Source organism: Urocampus carinirostris, chromosome 4, assembly GCF_059441175.1.
Source record: "Urocampus carinirostris isolate Australia breed hairy pipefish chromosome 4, RoL_Ucar_1.0, whole genome shotgun sequence".
Taxonomy (NCBI): domain Eukaryota; kingdom Metazoa; phylum Chordata; class Actinopteri; order Syngnathiformes; family Syngnathidae; genus Urocampus; species Urocampus carinirostris.
The window spans coordinates 34,915,606-34,939,527 of record NC_142352.1 but is presented as its reverse complement, the minus strand read 5'-3'; the positions used below and the strand labels follow the sequence as shown (position 1 = coordinate 34,939,527).

General features: G+C 39.1%; 1 protein-coding gene across 2 annotated transcripts; it reads right to left on the bottom strand.

The window, feature by feature from the left end:
• LOC148367420 (SHC-transforming protein 1-like) lies at nt 1-23,819 on the bottom strand. 2 transcript variants are annotated; one of them, XM_088334329.1, is made up of 13 exons: nt 23,595-23,819; nt 20,381-20,720; nt 18,856-18,926; nt 15,801-15,861; nt 12,147-12,248; nt 10,078-10,131; nt 7,897-7,948; nt 7,677-7,803; nt 7,334-7,511; nt 6,215-6,287; nt 3,283-3,379; nt 468-615; nt 1-396 (listed from the first exon to the last, which is right to left on the bottom strand). In XM_088334329.1, exons 1-13 carry the CDS (start codon nt 23,612-23,614, stop codon nt 268-270), a joined length of 1,452 nt encoding a protein of 483 aa, XP_088190455.1. In that variant the 5' UTR covers nt 23,615-23,819; the 3' UTR covers nt 1-267. The 2 variants fall into 2 exon arrangements, with proteins under 2 accessions (XP_088190455.1, XP_088190456.1); XM_088334330.1 differs by lacking the exon at nt 23,595-23,819 and having other exon boundaries at nt 20,381-20,474; nt 20,585-20,704.
• Nucleotides 23,820-23,922: the final 103 nt, after the last annotated feature.

Below are 23,922 nucleotides of genomic sequence, written 5' to 3'. Positions count from 1 at the left end.
TCATTGGATAGCAATTTCTTTAATAATAAGATCAGAAAATGATCAGATTTATCACAAACAACATTGAAAATTCACAATACCAACTACAGTGTTGCTGATCCTAAACAACAGTTATATTTCCGAAGCTTGAAATATTGAAAAAATGCAAAAAGTCTTGGTGGTTGGGGTTTGGGGGGACTGTGGCAAGGATTCTGCAAAACATTGTACATATACTTTTGAGTATAAGGGGATATTGAACAAAGTATCAAACAGATCTCCACTGCGGTGTTACGGTCTTTGCAGGATTGGTTGTTTGAGGCAAAGCCAGTTGCTGCCAGTCACGATGGGCAACTGGCTGTCCATGTGGAATCGCACCAGGTGACCTACACTGCGAAAGACCTGGTCGCAGGTCCGGACCTGCACATACAAACCCAAATGACCAATTTGAACGAGGGGGAACTGGTCTACAGGTGTTTGGTGAAACCGACCTGGCCTTGTTGATCGACCAGCAGAAGGTGTTGCACCGTAGTGCCGTCCATCCCGCTGAGGACGTACTGACCACGGAGCGAGCTGCTTTCTCGCACCAGGAAGTCCCCGTGGCAAGTGAGAAGTCCCTCGGCCTGCTCCCTTCCGAGCCTAAGTGAAAAATTGCAATTCCAGTAATCCCTCGTTTTTCACAGCGTCCCGCGATAATCAAAACCCGCAAATTAGAAACCTGCTTGTTCTTCGGCTAGGATGTTTCCATCCTGAGGTTTCGGTCAGTTCAGTAGGACCTGGCTTATGAGACTGATGGTTCTATTGTTCTCAACTATTTAGTAGTATATATATTCCTCTTTTTTCATAAAACAAATTTACCATAAAACCAAAGCATCTTCAAGTACTGTATATACTCACATATTAGCCTACGTCGCAACCCCCTAAAACTACTTAAAATCAGCCAATACTAAAAGAAATTCGTACCAAAATTACTAAACAATTGTGTATCCAAACAAGGAGAATTAATCCTGTAGATAATAAAGATGAATATACCGATAAAAAAGCTAGAAATATAAAACATTTCAAACCATTTACTGAACGTTCAAGCAGCACTTCAATAGCCGACGCAATATTTTGTATTTCGCAATATTGTAATTTCCTTCTTCAACTCAACCCATCTTGTCTCCGTTTTCCACATACTTCCCCTTATCACCAACCTTCTTGGGATCCATTATTACAGGAAAAAAAACAAAATAAGATCTCAATAAAATGAGACGTGATCCCTATCAAACACAATTGGGATAATGCCGATTGACTGAACAGAAGGAAGCGATCAAGCAGGACATGGATGCCATCTACTGTGTAATGGACCCTCGGTTTTTTTCTTCTTAACATTATTTTGCCAGGGCAAAGGACCTTGACCCACTGAAAATGGGTCTGCAACCCACTTTTGGTTCCACCAATTGAGAAACACTGCTGTCATTGTAGAATAGTTGGAAGTTTCCTTTCTTTGAAGGGGGATTACCTCATGTGCGGTCCCTTCTCAAGATTTCTTCATTTTCCTCATAATGAAGTTTTTGAGTTTTTTCCTTGCCCTCATGTAGGTTTTAGATCAAGGGATGGTGTCATAATAGTCTGCAGTTTGTAACAATCTGTGGTCTCTGCAGCCCTTTGAGACTCCTTGTGATTAAGGGCGTCACAAATAAACATGACTTGATTTGACTTAAATAAGGCACACTGTCCCATTGAGGAGCAGCTCGGATCATCTGCCTTTTTAACTCGCTACCTGCAGCTTCTCTGTGCTGCTTTTCTATGTGCATACCTTGGTCACCAGTTTTTTAATGCACCACTAATAAAAAGCATTTTACGTAAAAAGTTCAAAATATATTGGGTGGTGTTAAATTCATAGAAAAAATAATTTTGCAGAAAATTATTTTATGTAACATTTTCCTTATTTACGCAATTTTTGAACATATAAAACAAGACAGCTAATTATTGCTGATTGCAGGTATGTCTTATCTTCAAGAAGATAAGAAAAATTCTGGCAAGACAACAATTATAATTGACCACTAGATATCACTGTAGATGTATTTTGTAGTGCGAGTGCTACAGAGCAAGTTTTTGGTTCTTTGAAAGATGGCGGTGAGCCTCATGGTATGTAAAATAAATATGAATGTCTCGACCTACGACTATTCAAAAAAACACGCACGTTTATATTATATTTTGTGTTTTTTAGCTCATCATTCAAATCAATCCTTTTTTTTTTTTTCAATGAATCAAGATTTTTTTTAACACTACTAGGAGCTAAATAAGGCGCAAAGACGCTTTAAAGGAAAGCAAATAATAAAAAATATATATATAAGCCAAATTTGGGACGACAAAATAAAATACTGAAATCGGGGTCGGCTTATATGCGTATCAAACAAAATGAACACAAGGGGGCATAAAACAGGCATACAGTAATCCCTCGGTTATCGCGGTCGATGGGGACCGAAACCACCCGCGAAATGTGAAAATCCGCGAAGTAGCAACGCCCCTCCAAAAATGCTGAAATTGTTTTAATTTTTTTTTTTTTTCTAAAATTTTATTTTATTATTATTTTTTTTAAGACCCGCGAAGCTCTGAACCCGCGAACGTGGAACCGCGAAGTAGCGTGGTCCCACTGTTGACCCCCCAACGGCCCATTGTCTTCATGCTCCCTTCGCCCGATCTCTTCTTCCTGTTCATTCAATCAGCCCAGTGTTTAGGGACCACATCACCTTCTGTCATGATTTAGTGTGTTTTATTGCTTTTTTGCCCATAATAACGGGTCCCAAGAAAATTTATGATAAGGAAAAGGGAAATACAGTGACAACACCAATTGAGTTGAAGAAGGAAAATATTGTGAAATATGAAATTGGTGAACAAAAGTCTGTCATTGAAGCGGTGCCACCAGGTACAGGAAATGCTTTAAAAATGGTTTTATTTATTTTTCCAGGATATTAATTTTTTAGTACCTACACATTTAAATAATTATTGTTTAAGTACATTTTTCATCAATATTTTTGGTGCGTATTTCTTTCAGTATGGCTATTTTCAAGCAGCTTTAGGGGGTCGGTTCATATGCGATGTGCGCTTATACGCGAGTATATATATATATATATATATATATATATATATATATATATATATGATACTTCAAATGTGAGAATTTTACTTTTTGTAGAGTTGTTCACATATAAAGACTTAATGCTACAAATAAGTTTATTGCACCGCTCCTCCTGGTGTGCCCGTTTCGGAGATTTAAGCAAAATAATGAAATGAAATAGTTACTATGATTTTACCCACCTGCCATGAAACCAACTTTCTTCTTGGATCAGGTTCTGGTTGTGCGTTTTGCTTCGGGGAGAACCCTGTTTACTCGTCATCTCAGACTTCATCAGGTCTAAAGTAGACAGTCAGGGGAAATTGGTCACTATCAGTGGTGAAGGTAAAAATACTTAGTTACTGTATTTAGGTTGATTGCAGGTACCTTAAATGTTTTTGGGACCACATGGTAATGTCACATTAGGTGTATTTATTACAAATATTAAAGGATTTTGAAACTGGGCAGCACGGCGGCGCAGTGTTTAGCGCGTTAGCGGCACAGTTCTGAGGTCATGAGATCGAACCTCCTGCGTGAAGTTTGCATGTTCTCCCCGTGCTTGCGTGGGTTTCCCACGAGCACTCCGGTTTCCTCCCACATTCCGAAAACATGCATGTCAGGTTAAATGACCGGTCCGAATTGTCCCTAGGTGTGTGTGAATGAGCAAGCAAATTGTCTGTCCTTGTGGGTAACCAGTTCAGGGTGTCCCCTGCCCACTGCCCAAAGATAGCTGGGATGGGCTCCAGCAACCCCACGACCCTACTGAGGAGAAGGATGGATTTTGAAACCAAAAATCTGGACATCATAAAAGATAATTTCAGTTACATAAAAGGTACAATTTGTACAACAGAGCTGCCTAATATTAAGACATTTTTCAGACTTGTTGTTGTTTAATAAAAACAACACTTTTCGTGCCAGAGATTTTTGTGCTGTGTTTATTTTGAACAAAAATTAACTAAGGGGGAGGATTCGATTATTCAATGGCCGGTCAGGCCTAAAATGTCAACATTAACTTCGGGTCGGGCAGAGCTTCTCTCTCGCTGACTTTTTATTTTTTTGTTATCCACCCGTGACTGTTCTTCTTTTTCTTTGTTCATACAGTTTTGTCTTAGATTTCGGTACAAAAGACAGGCTTGACGTGTCACGTATCTGCGCAGCGCGGGTACCTTCCTGTACCCCCCCTACCCTCGTGCCGTCAGAGTCGCCAGTTCCCTGAGCGGAACGTGTTTGGCGGCGCCGGCTCCAGAAAAACGGGCATGTGGCGGGAGCTGGGTTCAGCCCAAATCACCTCTACTCCACCCGAGTCCTCACAAATAAAACAGGAAATCTCACTTTCACAAGTCACAACTTATAGAGCGGGTTCACCAATGAAACATTACTAATTCAGACTGGAGCTGAAGGTTTCGGTGTAAAATGCACAGCCCGCCACTGGCATTTATACAATGGCAGGCAATAATATTGTCGTGATAGGAATTCCTTCTCTTTTCAAAAAGTCTCGTCAGAATATTTTTGTTGCTTTCATCCAAATACTAAACTTTGTTATGTAACTTTATGTACAAATTTACTTTTTGTGGACAAAGAAAACAATAAAACAAAAACACAAGAATGAAAAACGAAACAACAGGAGAAAAATAAGATAAATTAAAAGTGAGAGAAAAAAAAGAAACAATAATAAAGGAAGAAAAAATAAGTGAAAGGCTACAAGAATCAAAAGAATACAAGTAATTGAAAAAAAGCAGGAACAAAATAAGAGGAAGAATGCTAAAAAAGGCTTGGGAAAAAAAAGGAATAGAAAAAGAGGCGAAAAGAAAACAGGTCCTCTTGCAATATAACCTCCTCACAGATGCCTAACACGCCATTGGGTTGGCATATAAGTTCCTGTTGAGCCTTTCCTGTACTCGGGTTGTATGCGAGTAGAGCCATTCTGCTGTAAAGCTTTGCTAAGAGGCTCACTGTCTCAGAAACCTTTGGAGGCCTTCATGCTGATGTACACTGAAAAGGAAATTCTCAAGTCTGTAGACAATGACATTGTCATCTACAAAGTTCCAGAGAACAGTGCTTAAAATATGTGTCCTGAAGCTTCTTAATAAGAGTTCTAGGAGTAAAGCTTAACAATCTGTTGGGAAGGCAAATGCAATTTTGATTTTAGATGACTGGTACTGTAACATAGGTAAAAAGGTTTTCATCTACATCAGAATATTTAAATTTAATTTGAAATAATTTCTGTTAACTTGATTTTTTTCCCAATAAACATGCATCATAAGAGCTCACTACTGTTCCATTAATTCAAATTCCTCCTCCATAACTAAGAGGGTAGAGAACTACCGGGCTGAAAGGGGGCCCACTCTGGCCCTGATGGCAGGTGTCGAGTCACTCGCTTCTCGACACAACTTCACCTCCTATCGTCCATCCATCCATTGTCTCAGGGGTCAGGTCGTGGTCGACAGCAGCCTTAACAGGGAAGCCCAGACGTTCCTATCCCCAGCCACTTCGTCCAGCTCATCTGACGGGATCCCGAGGCATTCCCAGGCCAGCCTAGAGACATAGTCTCTCCAGCGTGTCCTGCCGGTGGGACATGACCGGAACACCTCCCGAGGGAGGCATCCTTATCCGATGCCCGAGCCACCTCAACTGGCTCCTCTCAATGCGGAGGAGCAGCGGCTCTACGTAGAGTTCCTCCCGGATGACTGAGCTTCTCATCTTATCTCTAAGGGAGAACCCAGACACCCTGCGGAGGAAACTCATTTCAGCAACTTGTTCTTTCGGTCATCACCCACAGTTCATGACCATGAATGAAGGTAGGAACTTAGATCGACCGGTAGATAAAGATCTTTGCCTTTTGGCTCAGCTCCCTCTTTACCACGACGGACCGGTACAGGGTCCGAAAGACGGCAGACGCTGCACCGACCTGTCTGTCGATCTCCCGTTCCATCCTACCCTCACTCGTGAACAAGACCCCAAGATACCTTCTATGATGAAGAAAGCAAAGGCAACCCCACCTAGTGGGCTTGTAAACACTTCACAATTCACTTGCAATATTGGCAAACATGAGAACCCATTTTAAAGGTCATGAAAATCCCAAGAATTTAAGTGAATATTTGACAGGTTTTATGTATCTGAAGTGGAGATGTGTACCTTTTATTTGCGCTTCTGTGTCCTGCGTGAAGGAACAATTCTCGTAGAGGAAAACAGGAGGGGAGGGTGTGATCTGAAACAATAAAAGCAAAATCATTCAAACATAATAAAAAAGAGAAAAGTTTTAGTTACTCCCAGAGAAAATTCAAAAGAATATTTACTCGATTGTAACTCTTGCCAAAAGTCAAACCAAAGTAAGAGCTTCACCATGTCTCCAACAATCAATTTTGAATATTCTTTGCCCTCCTAATAAATATGCATTTTTAACCCTACTAATAGTAGAGAATTTTGTATTTATTTTACAAAAGATGAGGCTCACCTATAATATATAATATATATTATATATATATATATATATATCATACGTATATATGCATCTGTATGTACGTATGTATCCATCCATCCATGTACGTATGTATATGTATGTATCCATCCATCCATTGTCTGTACCGCTTATCCTCAGTAGGGTCGCGGAGCTGCTGGAGCCCATCCCGGCTATCTCCGGGCAGTGGGCAGGGGACACCCTGAACTGGTTGCCAGCCAGTCGCAGGTCACACGGGGACAGGCAATTCGCTCGCTCATTCACACTTAGAGACAATTTGGCCCGGCCGATTAACCTCACACGCATGTTTTTGGAATGTGGGAGGAACATGCAAACTCAGCACACGGAGGCCATGGTAGCTGGATTTGATCCCATGACCTCAGAACTGTGCCACATAGGCGCAAACGACTCATCCGCCATGCCACCCTATATATATATATCTCATCTCATCTCATTAGCTGCACCGCTTATCCTCAGTAAGGTTGCGGGGGTGCTGGAGCCCATCCCAGCAATCATCGGGCAGTGGGCAGGGGACACCCTGAACTGGTTTGGACCGGCCAATTCACCTGAAATGCATGTCTTTGGAATGTGGGAGGAAACTGGAGTGCCCGGAGGAAACCCACGCAAGCACAGGGAGAACATACAAACTCCGCACATGAAGTCCGGTAGCTGGATTTGAACCCACACAGGAGGTTCCCAAGACCTTAGAACTGTGCCGCCCGTATATATATATATATATATATATATATATATATATATATATTTTAGCAAAGAAAACATCAACTTTTTCTTTTTACCTCTTGTGTTTCTGTGATCCTTGGATCCTCTACTTCACCAACAAATGACCTTCTCCCTGGAGTCACGTTATGGTAGTGATGATGTTTACTGTTGTCAACAAGTTTATCCTCATGGGGATCTTTTGGCTCCACTAACGTCTCATCTGGGACGGAGTCGAGAGAAATTCTTCGTGCTGATCTGCGTGACAATGATGAATTATTATTTGGATTTCCAAGAAGTGGCAGAGGCAAATTTGTGCTGTAAGCATCAAATTATCTTTTTTCAAACAAAGCAATAAAACATTTTACTGTTTTATCTGATGAATTGTGTAATTTTCCGGGAAACGATTCCCTGAACTCAGACCTGGGATCAGCTGAGACGAGCGAGGGCGCGTGACAGAGGAGCTGTTTGAACTGAGACTCAAAAGCCCAACCGATGCTGCGAATGACCTCGACTGCACGACCTTCGGGGCACTCCAGGATGTGACAGGCTGTCAGAAGAACCCCCCCCCCAAACACGCACACAAATAAGTAAAAAGTGAGACTAAAGAGATATTGCGATGATAACACGGTATCGACTCTACCTCTTTGATTGGCTTGATCTTTGCCTACATATGCAATGTAGTCTTCCATTTCCTGCAGACCAATTAATCATGTAATTAATGGGGTGTCAAACATACCGCTCACAGGCCGGATCAGGCCCGCGAGACAATGCTGAGAGAAGCACAAGATAAATATGAGCCGCATAACGTCAAACGATGGCCTGCAGTTTTTAAAATGTCCACTGGAGATCGCCAAAGCCAGGTGCACATCCCAGGGCAAACCATCCGCTGTAGCTGTATTTGCTGACTACTATCTATCAACCAGAGAACCACCCACCAACACATCCCGATATTATTTTGCTTTAAATAAAAATAACAGATACACGGTTTAATGCAGGGGCGCCCAATGCGTTGGGTGCAATCTACCAGTTGACAGTGTGGGTAGATCATGGGGCGATGAAGGGCCCTCCATTCGATTGGTTGGAATGAAGGTTGATCAAGTCAGTGTTTTTTAACCTTTTTTGAGCCAGGGCATGTTTTTTATATTGGAAAAACTTTGCGGCACACCACTAACCAAAATGTTATAAAATGACACTGAACAGCATGTTTAATTACAATATAATTTTTAATACCCCCAGTTTTTATAGCACAGATACTTGACAATGACATAATATTTGTAGAAAATGATTCATAAATGTTTTATAAAATTTAAAAAGTGACATTGGATAATTTCTCACGGCACACTTGACGATCTCTCACGGCACACAAGTGTGTCGCAGCACAGTGGTTGAAAATTACTGCATTAAGTGATCTTCCTGCATGTATTTGTTGAATTATGGTAAATGGACCCCATTTATATCGCACCTTACCAGTCACTGAGGACCTCCAAAGCACTACAATCCACTTTACCCATTCACCCACACACTCACGCACCGCTAGCAGGGTCAGCCATGCAAGGTACCTACTTGCTTATCAGGGGCATTAGGGATCAGTATCTTGCCCAAGGACACTTGAACATTTAGCTCAAAGGAGCCGGGAATCAAACCTGCCCCAAGAACCTAAGACGACTGAGCTATACTGCCATCCCTTTTTGTCATTTATTTCGTCTTGTAGTTGTCGTGTATGTATATGCATGTAAAATGTGTAAATATATGAATAAATTGTATTTGTTATATATTTAGGTATTACATGGTTTATTTCCGTGTTCATTTATCTATATGACCTATCTTTGCAGTGTTGGGAATAACAGTGTTATAAATAAACCTGTTACGTAACAGTGTTATTTTTCCAGTAATCTAACTCATTATTTTTTCCGCCGTTAGCGTGACTGACGGTCAAACTGATTTAGACGTAGTAAAATAGCGATTACAAATATGGTATTTTCTTATGAGCCAAAAGAAAAGGCATACAAGGGCTTAGTCGCACCCGATTAGCGTCGTTCGCGAACGAAAAGTCTATGAGCCAGCTATTGGAAGTGATCGAAGTGAGCCAGCTCCCCACCCCAACAACAGCTGGTTCCCTATGAGACGCCTTTTTTCTCTTGTGAATTGTCAATATGAATTTTGTGTTGTTGAATTAAATTTGTTGAGCATAAAAGGGTTAAAGTTGTTTAATTTTTTTTTTTTACCTTTTTTGTCGATTTATAAATATTTTAATTGTATTTCCTGTTTTATTTGTGTATATAAATAAGTAAAGTTGATTCTTTTTTCTTTTCTATTTTTTTCCTTTTGTTATTGTATTGTTTTTGTTTATTTCTTTGTTTCTTCCATTGAATTTATCAAGCTCTCTTCATGTTGTCTATTGCTGATTGTTGTTATAGTATATTGTCCACAGTTTATATGTGTTGCACTTCAGTGTAGGAGGTGCAATAAATATTACGAGGTTCTACAACACAACTACCCATCTTTTCTTCTCTGTTCAACTGATTAAATTACTGCTCAGAAAATTTCAAATTTTTTGACATATACCAACTTTTTTTAAAGTAATGGAAATAGTTACATTCCCTGGTAACTAAATACTTTTATTACAACACAGTTACTCACTTAGTTACATTTTATAAGAAGTAGTGAGTAACTATAACAATGTACTTTTAAAGCAATGTGCTCAACATTGTATATTTGTAGGTGTTTCCTTATTTATACATGGATTTTTACATATAGTAGGATTGGTCCTCCAAACACAGTGTATGAAATTCAAGTAGTGCACGTAAAAATGGAAACATACCGCATCTCCCCCGGAAGCGAATGAAATTGCTTGGATGGAATGCTGCGTGATTCTCTGAAAATAAGAAAGAGGAAGCCATTAATTATAGAACATGGGTGGGAAACCTACAGCTCGCAGGCTACAAACTGCCAAGCAGGCTTTCTTTTCTGGCCCACCAAACGAAAATGGTCAAAATATAATAACAAATTATATATATATATATATATATATATATATATATATATATAATAGTAAATAAAGTACCAGGTACTATGAATAAAAATGTTTTTCTGCTGCCAACTTTGTTCCCATGTTACCTTGGTGTATCTATAACAGAATTTACTTCCATAGAAATCCTCCAAAAATAATTCAAAAATCCTACTACAAAATGAAATATTGAATTGAGTGCTTATAACAAGGAGCTAATGTATTATTTTGCTTTGATTCTGAAAACAAAAAAATACTGTCGAAAATACTGAGGAAATACTACAAAAACGGCTACAATGGAAATACTCCAAAAATACTGCAAATACAATACTACAGAAATACTTCAAAAACACTGCTTCAGAAAAACTACAGAAAAAACACTACAGTAATATTACTACAGAAATATGACCAAAATAGTTAGTTCAGCCAACTGACCTCAGAAGTTACCTGATGACTTTTGAATGATCCAATTCCAACCTAAATGACTAACAATGACAAACAACGTGTCATTAAGTCTCAGTTTAAATGTACCTGTTCTGTGATGTACTCAATGGTCTGTGGAGGCAGACACTGGAGAACAGATAGCATGGTACAGGATAAAGTTGTGGTAAAGTTCAAAACTGGAATAGGATACAAGAAGATTTTGCAACATCTACACATCTCCGGGAGCACTGTGCGAGCAATCATATCAAAATAGAGAGAGAGCATAAAACCACTGCAAAGCTACCAGGACCTGGCTGCCCCTTTAACCTTTCGGCCCAAACAAGGAGAAAACTAATCAGAGAAGCAACCAAGAGACCAGTGATCACATTGGATGACCTGCAGGCATATACAGCTGAGGTGGGACAATGCGTATAAAACAACTATTAGTTGCACTCTGCATTAATCTACCCTTTATGGAAGAGCGGGAGGAAGAAAGCCCTTTCTGAAAGGTCACCATAAAAGGCTGGTTTGTAATTAGCAAGAAACGAGATGGCAGGCACAAATAACATGTGAAACAAGGTGCTCTGGAGTCATCAGACCAAAAGTGAACTTTTTGGGCTGAATGCAAAGCGTTACATTTGGCATAAGAGTAACACTGCATATCACCCTGAAAACACCAACCCCATTGTTAAACATGGTGGTGGCAGCGTCATACTTTGAGTTTTTTTTTTTCTTCAGCAGAGGATGGAGCCAAATAGAGAGTGATTCTGGCAAAAAATCTGTTGGGGTTTGCAAGAGACCTGGGAATGCAGGTTCAGCTTCCAAAAGTAAAACGACCCAAAACATAAAGATAATCTACAATGAAATAGTTTGAAACCAAACATATAAAGGTGTTCGAAAAAACAACAGATATATTGATAAATTCTACTATTAAAACCCTGTACTACAGGATTAATACAGAAGCACTATCTCGGAAATACTGCAAAAATACTGTTAAAATAAATCTATACTTATAATACAAAAATACTACTATGGAAATACTACTAAAGTACTACTGCAGAAATACAACAAAAATGCCACCAAAATAAAACTACAGTAATAATACAAAAATACTACTATGGAAATACTACAAAAGGTACTACAAAAATAAGACTACAGTAATATGAAATAAATACAACAGAATTACTACAAAACTAAAAACTAAATGTAGAGCTTAAAAGAGGGACCCAATATACTGTTTTTCTTCAATTCTGAGAACCTGAAACCAATTTAATTAAACTAGTCCATTTAAAAACGTATACAGGGAAAACATGTAGATGTCGGTATGTATATTTATTAATAAATGGAAAAATTTAATAGGTCCTTTTGGCTACATTTTTTTTAATCCAATCCTGCCCTCGACTTCATAGTTGCTCAGTCCTGTCCTAGATATGAAATGGAGTGTGTTTTGGAGCAATCACCTGCGAAGATGCGGCAAGGAGTGTGAGCATGTCTGCCGAGACGCAAAGGATCACGCGCCGGCCCGCAAACTGCAGGTTGCTGCCACCCAGGACACAGGAAAGCTGACAATCACACACAAAAAGCCGTTACTTTAGTTTTAAAGGTCATCCCAAATGCTTAAAAATGCAAAATGTGAGGAAATAGTTCTTGTTTTTTTGAGCTATATATATATATATATATATATATATATATATATATATATATATATATTTCATATTCCAAATACTTTCCGAGGTAATATACTTTGAAGACAGCATGTCTAGTCTTTGCAATCCTGAGCTGTGATGTAATCGGAGAAAACCAGCACTCTAGCGAGCCAGTCGCCATATTGTTTTACCTGAGTTGAAGTGGTTACGAGGGTTTTAAACAAAGTTTTGGTAGTTTTTGTGGAGAATGCCTGGGCGTTTTGTCGCAGACGGATGCAGTAATGTTACGACAAAGGACGAGCAACACAAAAATAACACCCGGAGTTCAGCCAACTGGGGGTTAGCCAGGACCGTTTAACGAAAGGTGGCCACAATCTCGGCAGAAAAAAATGAGAATAGCTGACCAAAAAACATGCTGTGAGCAGCCAGACTAACTGGGAACCAACAATGAAAAATGGCAACGGCTACGGGGATAAACGCATAACTGGCCAAGAATAAAAAAACAAGGATTTAAGTAAAAAAAAAAAAAAAAAAAAAACTGCGCTAACGCCATGCTAGCAGATCAAAAAATACCCTGTGAACAGGTAACGGGAAAAGGCAATGAAAAGTGGCACCGCTATGGCGATAGACGGAAAAGCGATCAGGAATAAAGAAACCATGAAATACGGCAAAAGTGGCGCTAACACCAAGCTAGCTGATTATAAAACATGCGGTAAGAAGCCAGACTAACCGGGAACCCTCAACAAAAAGTGGCAATGGCAAAGCTGGCCGGGAATAAACCTAAGAACATGGCAAAACCAGCACTAAAGCAACGCTAGCCTGCCAAAAAACATATGGTGAGCAGCCCAAGAGTGCCAACCGGGACCAAACAAAACAGGAAAGCCTTCGTCAGCCCCGAAGTTTAGGTTTAACTAGCCGGACGATATTATGCCTACAGTAAAACACACGGCGAAAAACACAAACGAAAGGTGACAATCGCCTGTCTCCATGCAAAAATGAGTGGCATGCACTAAAAGCAAAACACACTATGCTGGAAAAAATTTACTGACTTGGTCCCACACATAGTGAAACACCCTAACAACTTGAAAACACACTCACACACAAATATTTTTTCACTCCACTCAAAAAATGATAATTGGATATTTTTCCAGTGTTACCCAACTGAAAACTGCATATACAACAATGAGGGCTTTCCCACGATACTTCTTTTTAGCTCACTTTATAGGATTGAATAAAAGCATTTAAGTAACTAAAGCAGGCAGCACGCCGGCGCAGTGCTTAGCGCGTGTGCGGCACAGTTCTGAGGTCATGAGATCGAACCTCCTGTGTGGAGTTTGCATGTTCTTCCCGTGCTTGCGTGGGTTTCCTCCGGGCAGTCCGGTTTTCTAAAAACATGCATGTTAGGTACAATTTGGACAAGCCAATCAACCTATGTGTGAAACAGCGAGCAAAGTGTCGGTCCCTGTGTGCCCTGGGACTGGCTGGCAACCAGTTCAGGGTGTCCCCTGCCCACTGCCAGAAGATAGCTGGGATTGGCTCCAGCGCCCCTGCGACCCTACTGAGGATAAGCGGTGCAGATAATGGATGGATGGAAGTATCTAAAGCAGGGGTGTCAAAGATATGGCCCCAAAGCCGGATCGGGCTGCCTACCGATTTAATCCACCTCCGCGAGACAATGCTGAGAGAAATACAATGATCTGCAGTTTTACCACCAAAAGCCAGGCCCCATTCCCAAAGCAAACCACCCACTGTAGCTGTATTTTCTGACAACCATTTATAAACCAGAGAACATTTGAGAAAACAACTATCCCGATGATACTTGCGCTCGTGTATGGGAGAGTCACTGATGATCTTTCCAGGTTGCACCATAAGGGGTAATATCTAATAATGATGCATGGACTTCTCTATTACCCGTAACATTTGCTACTGAACTATGCTTTTTATCCCCAATGATTAGAAATGATCACTCAGCACCCAGGTTAAAAAAATTCAACAAAAAATAGCACCTGGTCGTCTTTGCAGAGGTTTGAAGAAGCTCAAGCTCCTGTCTGTCATAGATATGAAATTTAAAAGCAAAGTTCTCAAATTCAGCTCGTTTACATAAAAAATAAATACATAAAAAGCAGAAAATACTTTGAAATCATTCAATCAATCATTTAAATGATTTGCACTCAAATTAGTGTTTTTGTGCTATTTTTGTCCAGTTTGTAAGACTTTCCTCAAGTTATATAAACTATAAGGGAAATGAAATCAAATTGTTTTCCTTTTCTGCTCTAATTTACATATTCATCGTTGATAAACACTAAAAGAGATCAAATATTACTTAGGGCAAATATATTGAGGAAAAAAACCCTCAATAGTCATGTAGGACCAGATATTTTATCCCTGAATCATAATCGTAATTTTATTGTGAGCCTCTTAAAGTTCCCCAGCCCTACAGCTAAGACACACTTTTTATGCCATTCATTTACTGGGCGATACTGGAAATTTTTGTATCGTAGAAATACTTTTTGCTTAAAATTTTCATGATCATTGAATAATTGAACTCTTCCCCCTTTGAGTTAGTCTATATTTTCAATATACTCTGCATACACATTTTAGGCACCAAAAAGTTTCCCTTTTTAAAAAGACTATATTGCAAACTTTAAAAGTATAAAAAATAAACAGAAATATGTCTATAACAACTGTTTTAGAATAAAAGCCAAGAGATTCAAACCTTAAAATTCAGCAATGTAACAAAAATACTAATTATGTACAGGAAATAAATGTCAACAATGCAACTACAGTACTGCCCATTGCTAAATATATTAAAGTATTAATTGTCTCTTACTGGCTCTCTTGCCATAGTGACAATGAATTAACAGGTTTCTGTTCCGGAACAGTAAATATCAGACTTTTGTTGCAGCTTGTAGCTCTCTGCAGAGTGAGCCTTTTCAAGGTGTTTATGTAATGTTTTGGTGTTGCCACAGTAGAAGACCACTTTACCACACAAATGACACCTGGCATTGTATTTTTCTGTAATCTGAAAAAAAAGTTGTGGTTGCTGTCAGTTTTTCTTCTTGTAGGGGTGGTTGCAAATATTTGGTCCTCACTTCTGCCTGGCAGGCAGGATGCAGCAGCAGGCTAGGTAGGGAGAGGTGCTAAAATTGTGCCTATCGGTCAGTTGCTAAGGCATAAAGTGCCCCAGAGTGCTGGGTGGGAGAAAGAAGGACTGGAGCAGCGGTGCTTTGAAGAAATTGGTAGATGAGCGAATTATCGATTCCTGACAACAGAACAGATCCGACCAAAGTATTTGCTTAGTATCGATGATATTGATATTTGGATCTCTCTACCCCTTTTTTATTGGCCACCTAACCCCCCAATCCCCTGTTAGAGTGTATAATTATACCATGTGGCCCCTGATCCAAAGTGAGTGTAAATCATTCCAGTGTTATGTGTGAGATATTTGTGCGCTTGTGTGTGCCTTACACTCTTTGTCTTGACTGTGGTCTTGGCTGCCATCTTTTTGCAAAGTCTGTTGATTGCCTCTCTGCATGACAAACACAAAATGTACACACACAGGCTTTTCAAACATTTAAAATCTCAATAATACTTCAAGTTTTATTTATGTTTTTTATGAATTCATAGTAAAAGGGACATATTACTTTGCCTTAATTTGGAGTGTTTCGAAAACCTTTTGATTAAATGGTTGATTCAAGGGTGTAGGTTTGATCTTGGAATCAATAGAGACAGTGCATTTTTTAGTGATCACATTTGATTGGTTGGAACCCAAAATTTTGTTGCCTCATATTGGTGGGCTCATAACACATTTGTTTGAATGATCACATAATATTTGTGGGGACAAAATGATTGAGCGATATTGGTGGGGACACATTTCCTCTGTCAATTTGATCATATGTATTAAAAAGCTTAAAATGCATTTTTTTGCATGAAATCTGACATTTTTGTTGATTGATAAAAAAACACTTGATAAAAAAATACAACGCAAAGAAAATTGTAACCACAAATGTAAATGTTGGCGTGTGACAATGCTAATAGCGACACATATTTAAATCAACTTCATGCTAAATTTAATAAAAAAAGAACAATAGTTTCAAAAGTCGGTAACCAGTCAAAAACTAAAATAGTTGTTTGCTGCAGCCCTATTCTGACACATGGCCATTCTTGAAAAATAATGTAAATGTTCTATAATCATATTTATAGGTATTTAATTTTGAGACATGTTGCAACTTGATATCAACGATTATTACAGTGTTTAGTACACAACGCTGCCAGTCAATGCTGAGGGCTGGCTTTACACCAGAAAACAGCGACCGGGTGATGGAGGTGCTGTATCTGAGTCAGATCAGGAGACTTCTCCTGCCACTGGTTATCATGGAAACCAGTACTATCTGTTTCATGTGGGGGAGAAAACCCCTTCCCAAAAAACTGGCCTGAACAGGGATGGGCGCCGCCAGGTTTTACCGGCCCAGGACACGCCACAGGAAGTCATGCCTCGCAACCGTGGCGGTTATAGGATCCGTGAACCGTGAAACTCAGAAGAGAGCGGCTCTTAGATGTGTTTTGTTATGTCATGTTATCTAAATCAATTAGGAATGGTTGAAACAGCCATACAAAATGACTCAACAATAACACTGTGGCAAATCATTTGACTACTGTCAAAACTCAGATTTTCTTCGATCTTTGACCATGACCACATTCTGATCCAGCTATCAGATGAGCTATCACAAGTTCCCATTCAACTTGAGAATCCGGCTATGTGACGCATTGAAAACATTCACACTTTTTTCATTTTACTCTCGGTTTAATGCAGACTTTTGGTCTTTGCGTCATCAGATAACATATTCGACTCGCCACTAATAAGTCAAGTGTCAACAAGCTCCACCTTGCTGTAAAATTCAATTGATGCGTACACACAGTCAGGAGTTTGCAAAAGTAATTCAATTATATAATCATATTATCTTATAGTACAGATCTTGCTGTAAAATATTCACATTTCAAGTCAAGTCGCATTTATGTGTATAGCCCTTAATCACAAAATGTCTCAAGAGACTGCGCGGGTTACAATTACACCATCCCCTGATCTTAAACCAACATGCGGGCAAGGAAAAACTCAATATGAGCTTTAACTACCTCAGAGACTAATTTTACATGACAATTCTATTACATGTCTTTTGAATAAAAATAAAAAGTGAAATAGTTTGCCTTAAAATTGAGAAATTAAACTAATAAATACTAATACAACTAATAAATACTAAAAAGAATCCTGAATTGACGAAGAGAATTTTCCAATTTTTGTATTTTTGTATCTAAATACCTGTCAACTTTTAAATTTTCAATGTATATATTATACACTTTTTGAATATTTCAAATTATTTACGCTGCATAACAATTTTTGTATGGAAAGTGTTTTTTTTTTACACTGTTAATAAGCAAGAATTAATTTACTGCAAGAATGCAAAGAACTAAGTCATGTGCTATAATTGACTTGTTTTTTTTGGGGGGGTAAATGAAACAAATTTGTTTACACAAATTATCTTTATTTTGATTCTACATAGTCTGTCCTGCTGTGAGTAAATAGGTGTCACGTTGTGTTTGTGAGGTTTATTTTGGCTTAATAAGGGGAGCAATTGGTTATAGGTTGACAGCTACTGTTCCTAAAACGTACAGTAAGATGCTGCATGTCATTTTTGTTAAAAAACAAAATGTTTTTAATAGTGTTTAGGGTGTTTTTTTTCTTCTTTTTTTGTTTTTGGAAAGGATAAAATATTTTTCTGACAAAGCACTGTATTATTGTTATTATTTTGGGGATTATTATAAACATACTCAATAAAATACTTGTCTGTTCCTGTGTGCCCTGCGATTGGCTGGCAACCAGTTCAGGGTGTCCCCTGCCCACTGATTGCTGGGATGGGCTCCAGCACCCCCGCGACCCTACTGAGCATAAGCGGTGCAGCTAATGAGATGAGATGAGACTCAATAAACAATTTTAGAAAGGTAATCTAGCAGTTGAGCGTGGACCAAATATTATTATCTCATAGGGATGGGCGCCACCAGGATGTACTTCCTCAAGACACACCACAGGAAATGGTGCCCCTCTGACCCAAGTGGTTAAGGGACCAAACCCAACCAACCGTAAGCTAGTTATAATACAGTCTGTGTCTGCTCTACATGGAAAAGTGCCTCATTTCCTTGAAGAAAAGTTGGACAAAATGGATCTAAATCCCTCTCTCTCCATCCCCTTACTTCCTCTTTCGAAATCACTGTATGTGATATCATTAGGAGGAAATTCAACTAATTTGATTTTCTAGCCAATTTCTAGTGCAGTAAACTTGGAAACAGAGGTTGCTATGGTCATGTCATCTGAGGCATCCTGCAATAGACGTCACTATCAAATGGCGAGGAAAGTGATGTCACACGTTTCATTTACCGTACTCTTCCTTACGGAAATGTTTTTTTTTAAAGCGGATACAGACAAAAAAATATTATTCTATTTTTTTAGCAACAAAGGGGGATAATTTACCGTGTTACTTGCTTTCTTGTTTCAAAATCGAGGGTTCTCATGGACTTGGTCACCTCCACGCTACCCATATACTGAAAAAGATAGCAAAAAAGATCAAAAAGAAATAAAGCACATTCAATGCGTAAAGACTCTATATTATAGAGTGAGGACTTTCTGAAATTTACAGGCTTAAAAAATCTCTGGTCCTTCAGTGCTGACATTTAATTTGAACATGTTTCCTTGAGTGTCTTGAACCACAAACAGGCAGAGGTGAAATGCAAAGTTTCACCAATGTATTCACACTCGAACAATGAAATGTCAGTTTAATACAGGATGTCAAATTTGGCTCTAGACCTGGATCCAGACTTTCTGTTCTCAGTAAAAGGATGTCTACTCCAAATGTTTAGCTTACCGTACAGTTTCAGTATAATTCTTTCTCATTACACCTACATTAGTAAACTAACCTACATATTAGAATAATCAATCAAAAGTCAGGGGGAATATTTTAATGTTCGGCAATGAATGTGTTAACTGGTTTGTTTTAAAAGTTGATTGAATGCAATGAATTTTTACAACTGAACTAACTCACCACGCTATACAAATTCAACACTGCCTTCTAATGGCCAGAGAAAGCATTTGCTATGTCTTTATTCACAAAATCATACATTTTGACAGAAATGACCACAAGACAGGCTTGTTTTTTAATATAGTCAGAGATGTATGGCAGACCGTATTAAATAGTCACCTCATCAGAGCCACCACTTTAAGTCACCATTTCAGAATTTACTGCGTTCGAGGCGACAACCTGTATCCCGTTTTATTACAACTCGATACCAGTGACAAAGCTCGTCAACTCGTCCCAGCTGATCCTCACTCTCGCCTTATGGTTACATAGTGACTCACTTAGTTAAAATGTAATCTTTATTCTCCACAGTTTCTCAGCATCGGAAAATATTAAAAGTATTAGCGTCGCGTTTTTCTTAATCAATTATTCAAACAAAAATATGATTACCTCACCTTATATTTTTCAATCCGTAAACCTTTTGGGAAAAGTGCCAAGGAGCCACTCGGCAGCGCTAAAGATCCGCATGCACCTCCTGATCCGCAGGTTGCCAACCCCTAGTTCAAGAGTCTCTCATGTGGGGAGCAACCCACTGCGGTAGGTGGATTTACTTTATTTGTTCATTTTGGGTATATCGAGGTAATTTTTTGTTGTGTGTATATCGGGTTGGTTTGTTTTTACCTTATATTATTTTATGGCGTTTGTCTCCTTGGTGATCAAAAAATCCAATTAAAAAGAGGGAGTTGGAGGGGAGAAACAGACCTGTGGGTGATTGTTAGTTCTTGGTTACCAGTTTCACGCACACACGTAAGCACACGAGCCAGAAGCGGAGATGTGTCTATGAGCGCAGAGCCAGGATGAGTCACTACTGCCCACACAGACATCTGTCTGAAAGGAGGGTGTGAAATGTGTGCTATTGTGGCTTCAGAGTGTGTCCCTTACATTGGCATTACGTTTAAAAACCCAAACGATTGTGTCAGGTACCTTGATGTGATGGTGGACCACTCTTTGGACCACAGAAGAGCACTGCTTGCATTTGTGTCGAGAACAAGAATGGCAGCTGGGATGTCCGGGAAAACTACACACACATAGGAATGGGATGTGTCGTTTTTGAAGATTAGTCAAACTGTCTTTAGGGTGCATATCGATGCTTCCAGTCAGCCTTTGCGGGGGACACTGCGATAAAACTTTGGTTGTGAAATCCCTTGAAGCGGAAGGTGCCTCTGGGGCAAACCCACGATCCAAGCAAAAAGGCCAGCTGTTCAGGGAAGTTCTTGACTCGTTGTGCAGACGGCTGTATTTAGTGCGCTTCAGCATGCTTGAACTGTATTGAAAGAGGTGAAGTTCAAATACGTGCAGCATAAGAACTTGTGAATGTGCAAACTCTACTTGGTTTGTCTTATGTTGTGTGATGTCCTTTTCAAAACAAATCGATCCAAATGTCAATATTACCGATACTTGGCGAGTACCTGAATTGGATCAAATCTTTTGCCTTTAAATTGATACCGTCTTCCCAGTTTAACCATGAGTATAATAATGTTAGTGTGTCATAAAATTATACATTCATTCTAACTTTCAAATTTGATAAAACTGTGGTTACACTTTAGTTGCACCACTGCTTTTATTTTCAAAGTATTGTGAGATAAAAGGTACCAAATTCCCTGGACTAAAAATTGCACCTGATTATAAGATGTACCTTCAAAAAAAAAACAACCCTTGTGAAAGATATTTTTTATATATCAAACTGTAAGGGTCATAAGATTAAAATGGAAGATAAAAAAATCTATTTTATACAAAATAAATGTTAGGTAATCTGGTTTCACAACTAAAATGAATGGATTTATTAATAAAAGGTTACCGTATGTAGAAGAATTTCCTGTAGTTATGCATTTCCTAATGGAGTTACCATGTTTCTAACTTCATAAAAGGTGCACTTGTCACGGTTGCCATGGCGCCGAATTGGCCCCACTCGTGTGGCACCAGCTGCGGCTCGTTGACGGATTGGCTTTCCGTCTACTTAAGCTCAGTGCTCTCACTCTTCCTTTGTCAGTCCGTCAAAGAACCTCTGCCCCGCAAGACGTGGGTTTTGACACGGTCCCGTTTCCTGTTGGTATTTCCTGTCCGGTATTGTTACAGTTTATTTTGTCCTGTTTAATATCGGTTTCCAGTTTTGTTCCCGTCTAGTTTGTCCTGTTTATTTTTGATATCCTGTTTTGATATCAATCCTGTCTGTCCCGTCTATCCGGTATCAACCCCATCAGTCTGATATCTACTCGGGTAATTGGTATCAATCTCGTTGGCCTCTGGCTTCCTGTCATTCTACGCCAGACTGCTGCCTGACATGCATGACTTCCCATTTCCCGTAAAATAAAAGGCTTGTGTGAGAAACGACACGCGATTGGGTCCTGATCCGGTTCATGACAGCACTAAATGTAAATGGTCTGCATTCATATTGCACTTTTCAAGTCAATGAACACCTCCCAAAGCACTTTACAATGTGCTTCACACTTTTCCCTTTTACACGCTAACTATCCGATAGCAGCGTCAGCCATGTAAGGCAACTACCTGCTATCGAGGGCATTAGGTACGAATTCCAGAACCGTGTAAGGACTTTCAAAGCCGATGTTCCAAATTCTCCAGCAAACATTAACAGAAAAAAAATCTGTGTGAATCATGTCGTTTGCAGAGCCTCAAATATATCTGTGATTTAACATAACAAATGTGCACTTTCAACTCTCTTGGGTGCACCCTATACTCTGGAAATACAGAATTTTAGTAGTCTTGTCATTGTTATACAGTTTTTGAATTTTTGTTACATTGCTTCTTTTTTTTTTGGGGGGGGGGGGGTTTGACTCTCTAAACGTTTATTCTAAAACTGTTTTTGGCGTTGAAGTATTTTATCATTTTAAACTGTTATAGGTTTGTTCATCGTATCATTTACACTATTTGCACATTGACTTTGGTTTCAGAATAGTGACAATGAAAGTATTATAGTCATGCTGGCCTTGTTAGAATTGTATTTTCGTTACATTTTTGCTATTTTTTGGTTCGACTTTTTTTGGCTCTTGTATGGAAACAGTTGTCATAAAATATGTATATATTTTTATAGGTTAGCATTATAGTTAATTAAAAAATAAACAATTTTGAGCTGTTTTCGTTTACAAGGAGTAGGGGGACTTCGATTGTTCAACGATTTCTAAGATTTTTATGCAAAAAAGTAGTCGAGTTTGAATTTGTATTGATTAACATTATCCTGCATTTATTTGGATCGGATCAATACAATAAAAACCTGTACAGCAGGGGTCGGGAACCTTTTTGACTCAAAGAGCCATAAAAGCAAAAAATATTAATTTTATTTTGGGAAAGAGCCACACCATATATTATGAGACAAATTTACTAAATTGCTAAACCGGCGCCCCAGACAAAAGCTTAGTCTTCAGCACATTTATTTTTGATGATTTGATAAAAATTATGAAAAGAGAATAATGCCAGAGCCCCTGTCCCAAATTCAACAAACATACCACTTTAAACTTGTCTCTTTCTTGCAATTACTCAAGATCGGTTAAACTCCTTTTGACCCTTTTTTTCATACATATTGGTTTCAAAACCAGATGCAAGCATTTATTTTGTAAAAACGTCACAACATTCTGAGAATAGGGAGCCTTATGTGCTTACCTTTGGCGAGAGATGGGAGGGAATGCTTGTACTTTTTGCATAGCTCCACCCATCCCTCCCACTCACCCAATCAAATGACTAAGTTCTCTTCCGGTGTTTTGGCGTATTTACAGTTCTGTGGATTCATCATAAAGTATCTGAACACTGAACACCGATTATATAGTGAACTTTTAAATAAAGGATTCTTTAGCGTTGTACAGCCAAAACGAGTTTTTTTCCCCCTTTTTTTTGTGTGACACCTTGACTGTAAATTGTAATGAAAAACGTGCCCTATATATACTGCGAAGTGTTATTCTCGTGTTTAGCTTTGGTTTGGCTTTACGTGTACTTGGTTAGGACAGACAACTCTGGTTTTGAACAAGATGGAGAAATTTTGCATGCAATCAAATTGGTCTCTGAGCCACAGATACTCATAGAAAGAGCCATATATGGCTCGCGAGCCATAGGTTCCCGACCCCTGCTGTACAGTATCACCCACCGCAAAAAAAAAAAGCCATATTGCTGATGAATGAATTTTACTCACCGGCATGTAACATGGGGCATCCCACGTATTTTAAAGTAAAGGCTTCACTCCAAGTTAAGAATACAACAACTTGAAACAAACAGTCCTTCTTTTCTCCTTTTCTGTTCTCCGCAAAGCTTCATGAATAGACTAGAAGCTCTCGTTAGTAAATGACTCGCTGTCCAAATGAGATTAGTGAATGGAGCAGAGGAGAAATTGACAGGCAGCCTTCCGCTCCTTCTTTAAATTGGCCCCTCCCTCACCTAACACAAGCATCCAATCACAAGAGGGCAGAGTGACTCATACAGTACATTTTAACACACGTACCCATGTCAGGAACCAGCGGTCC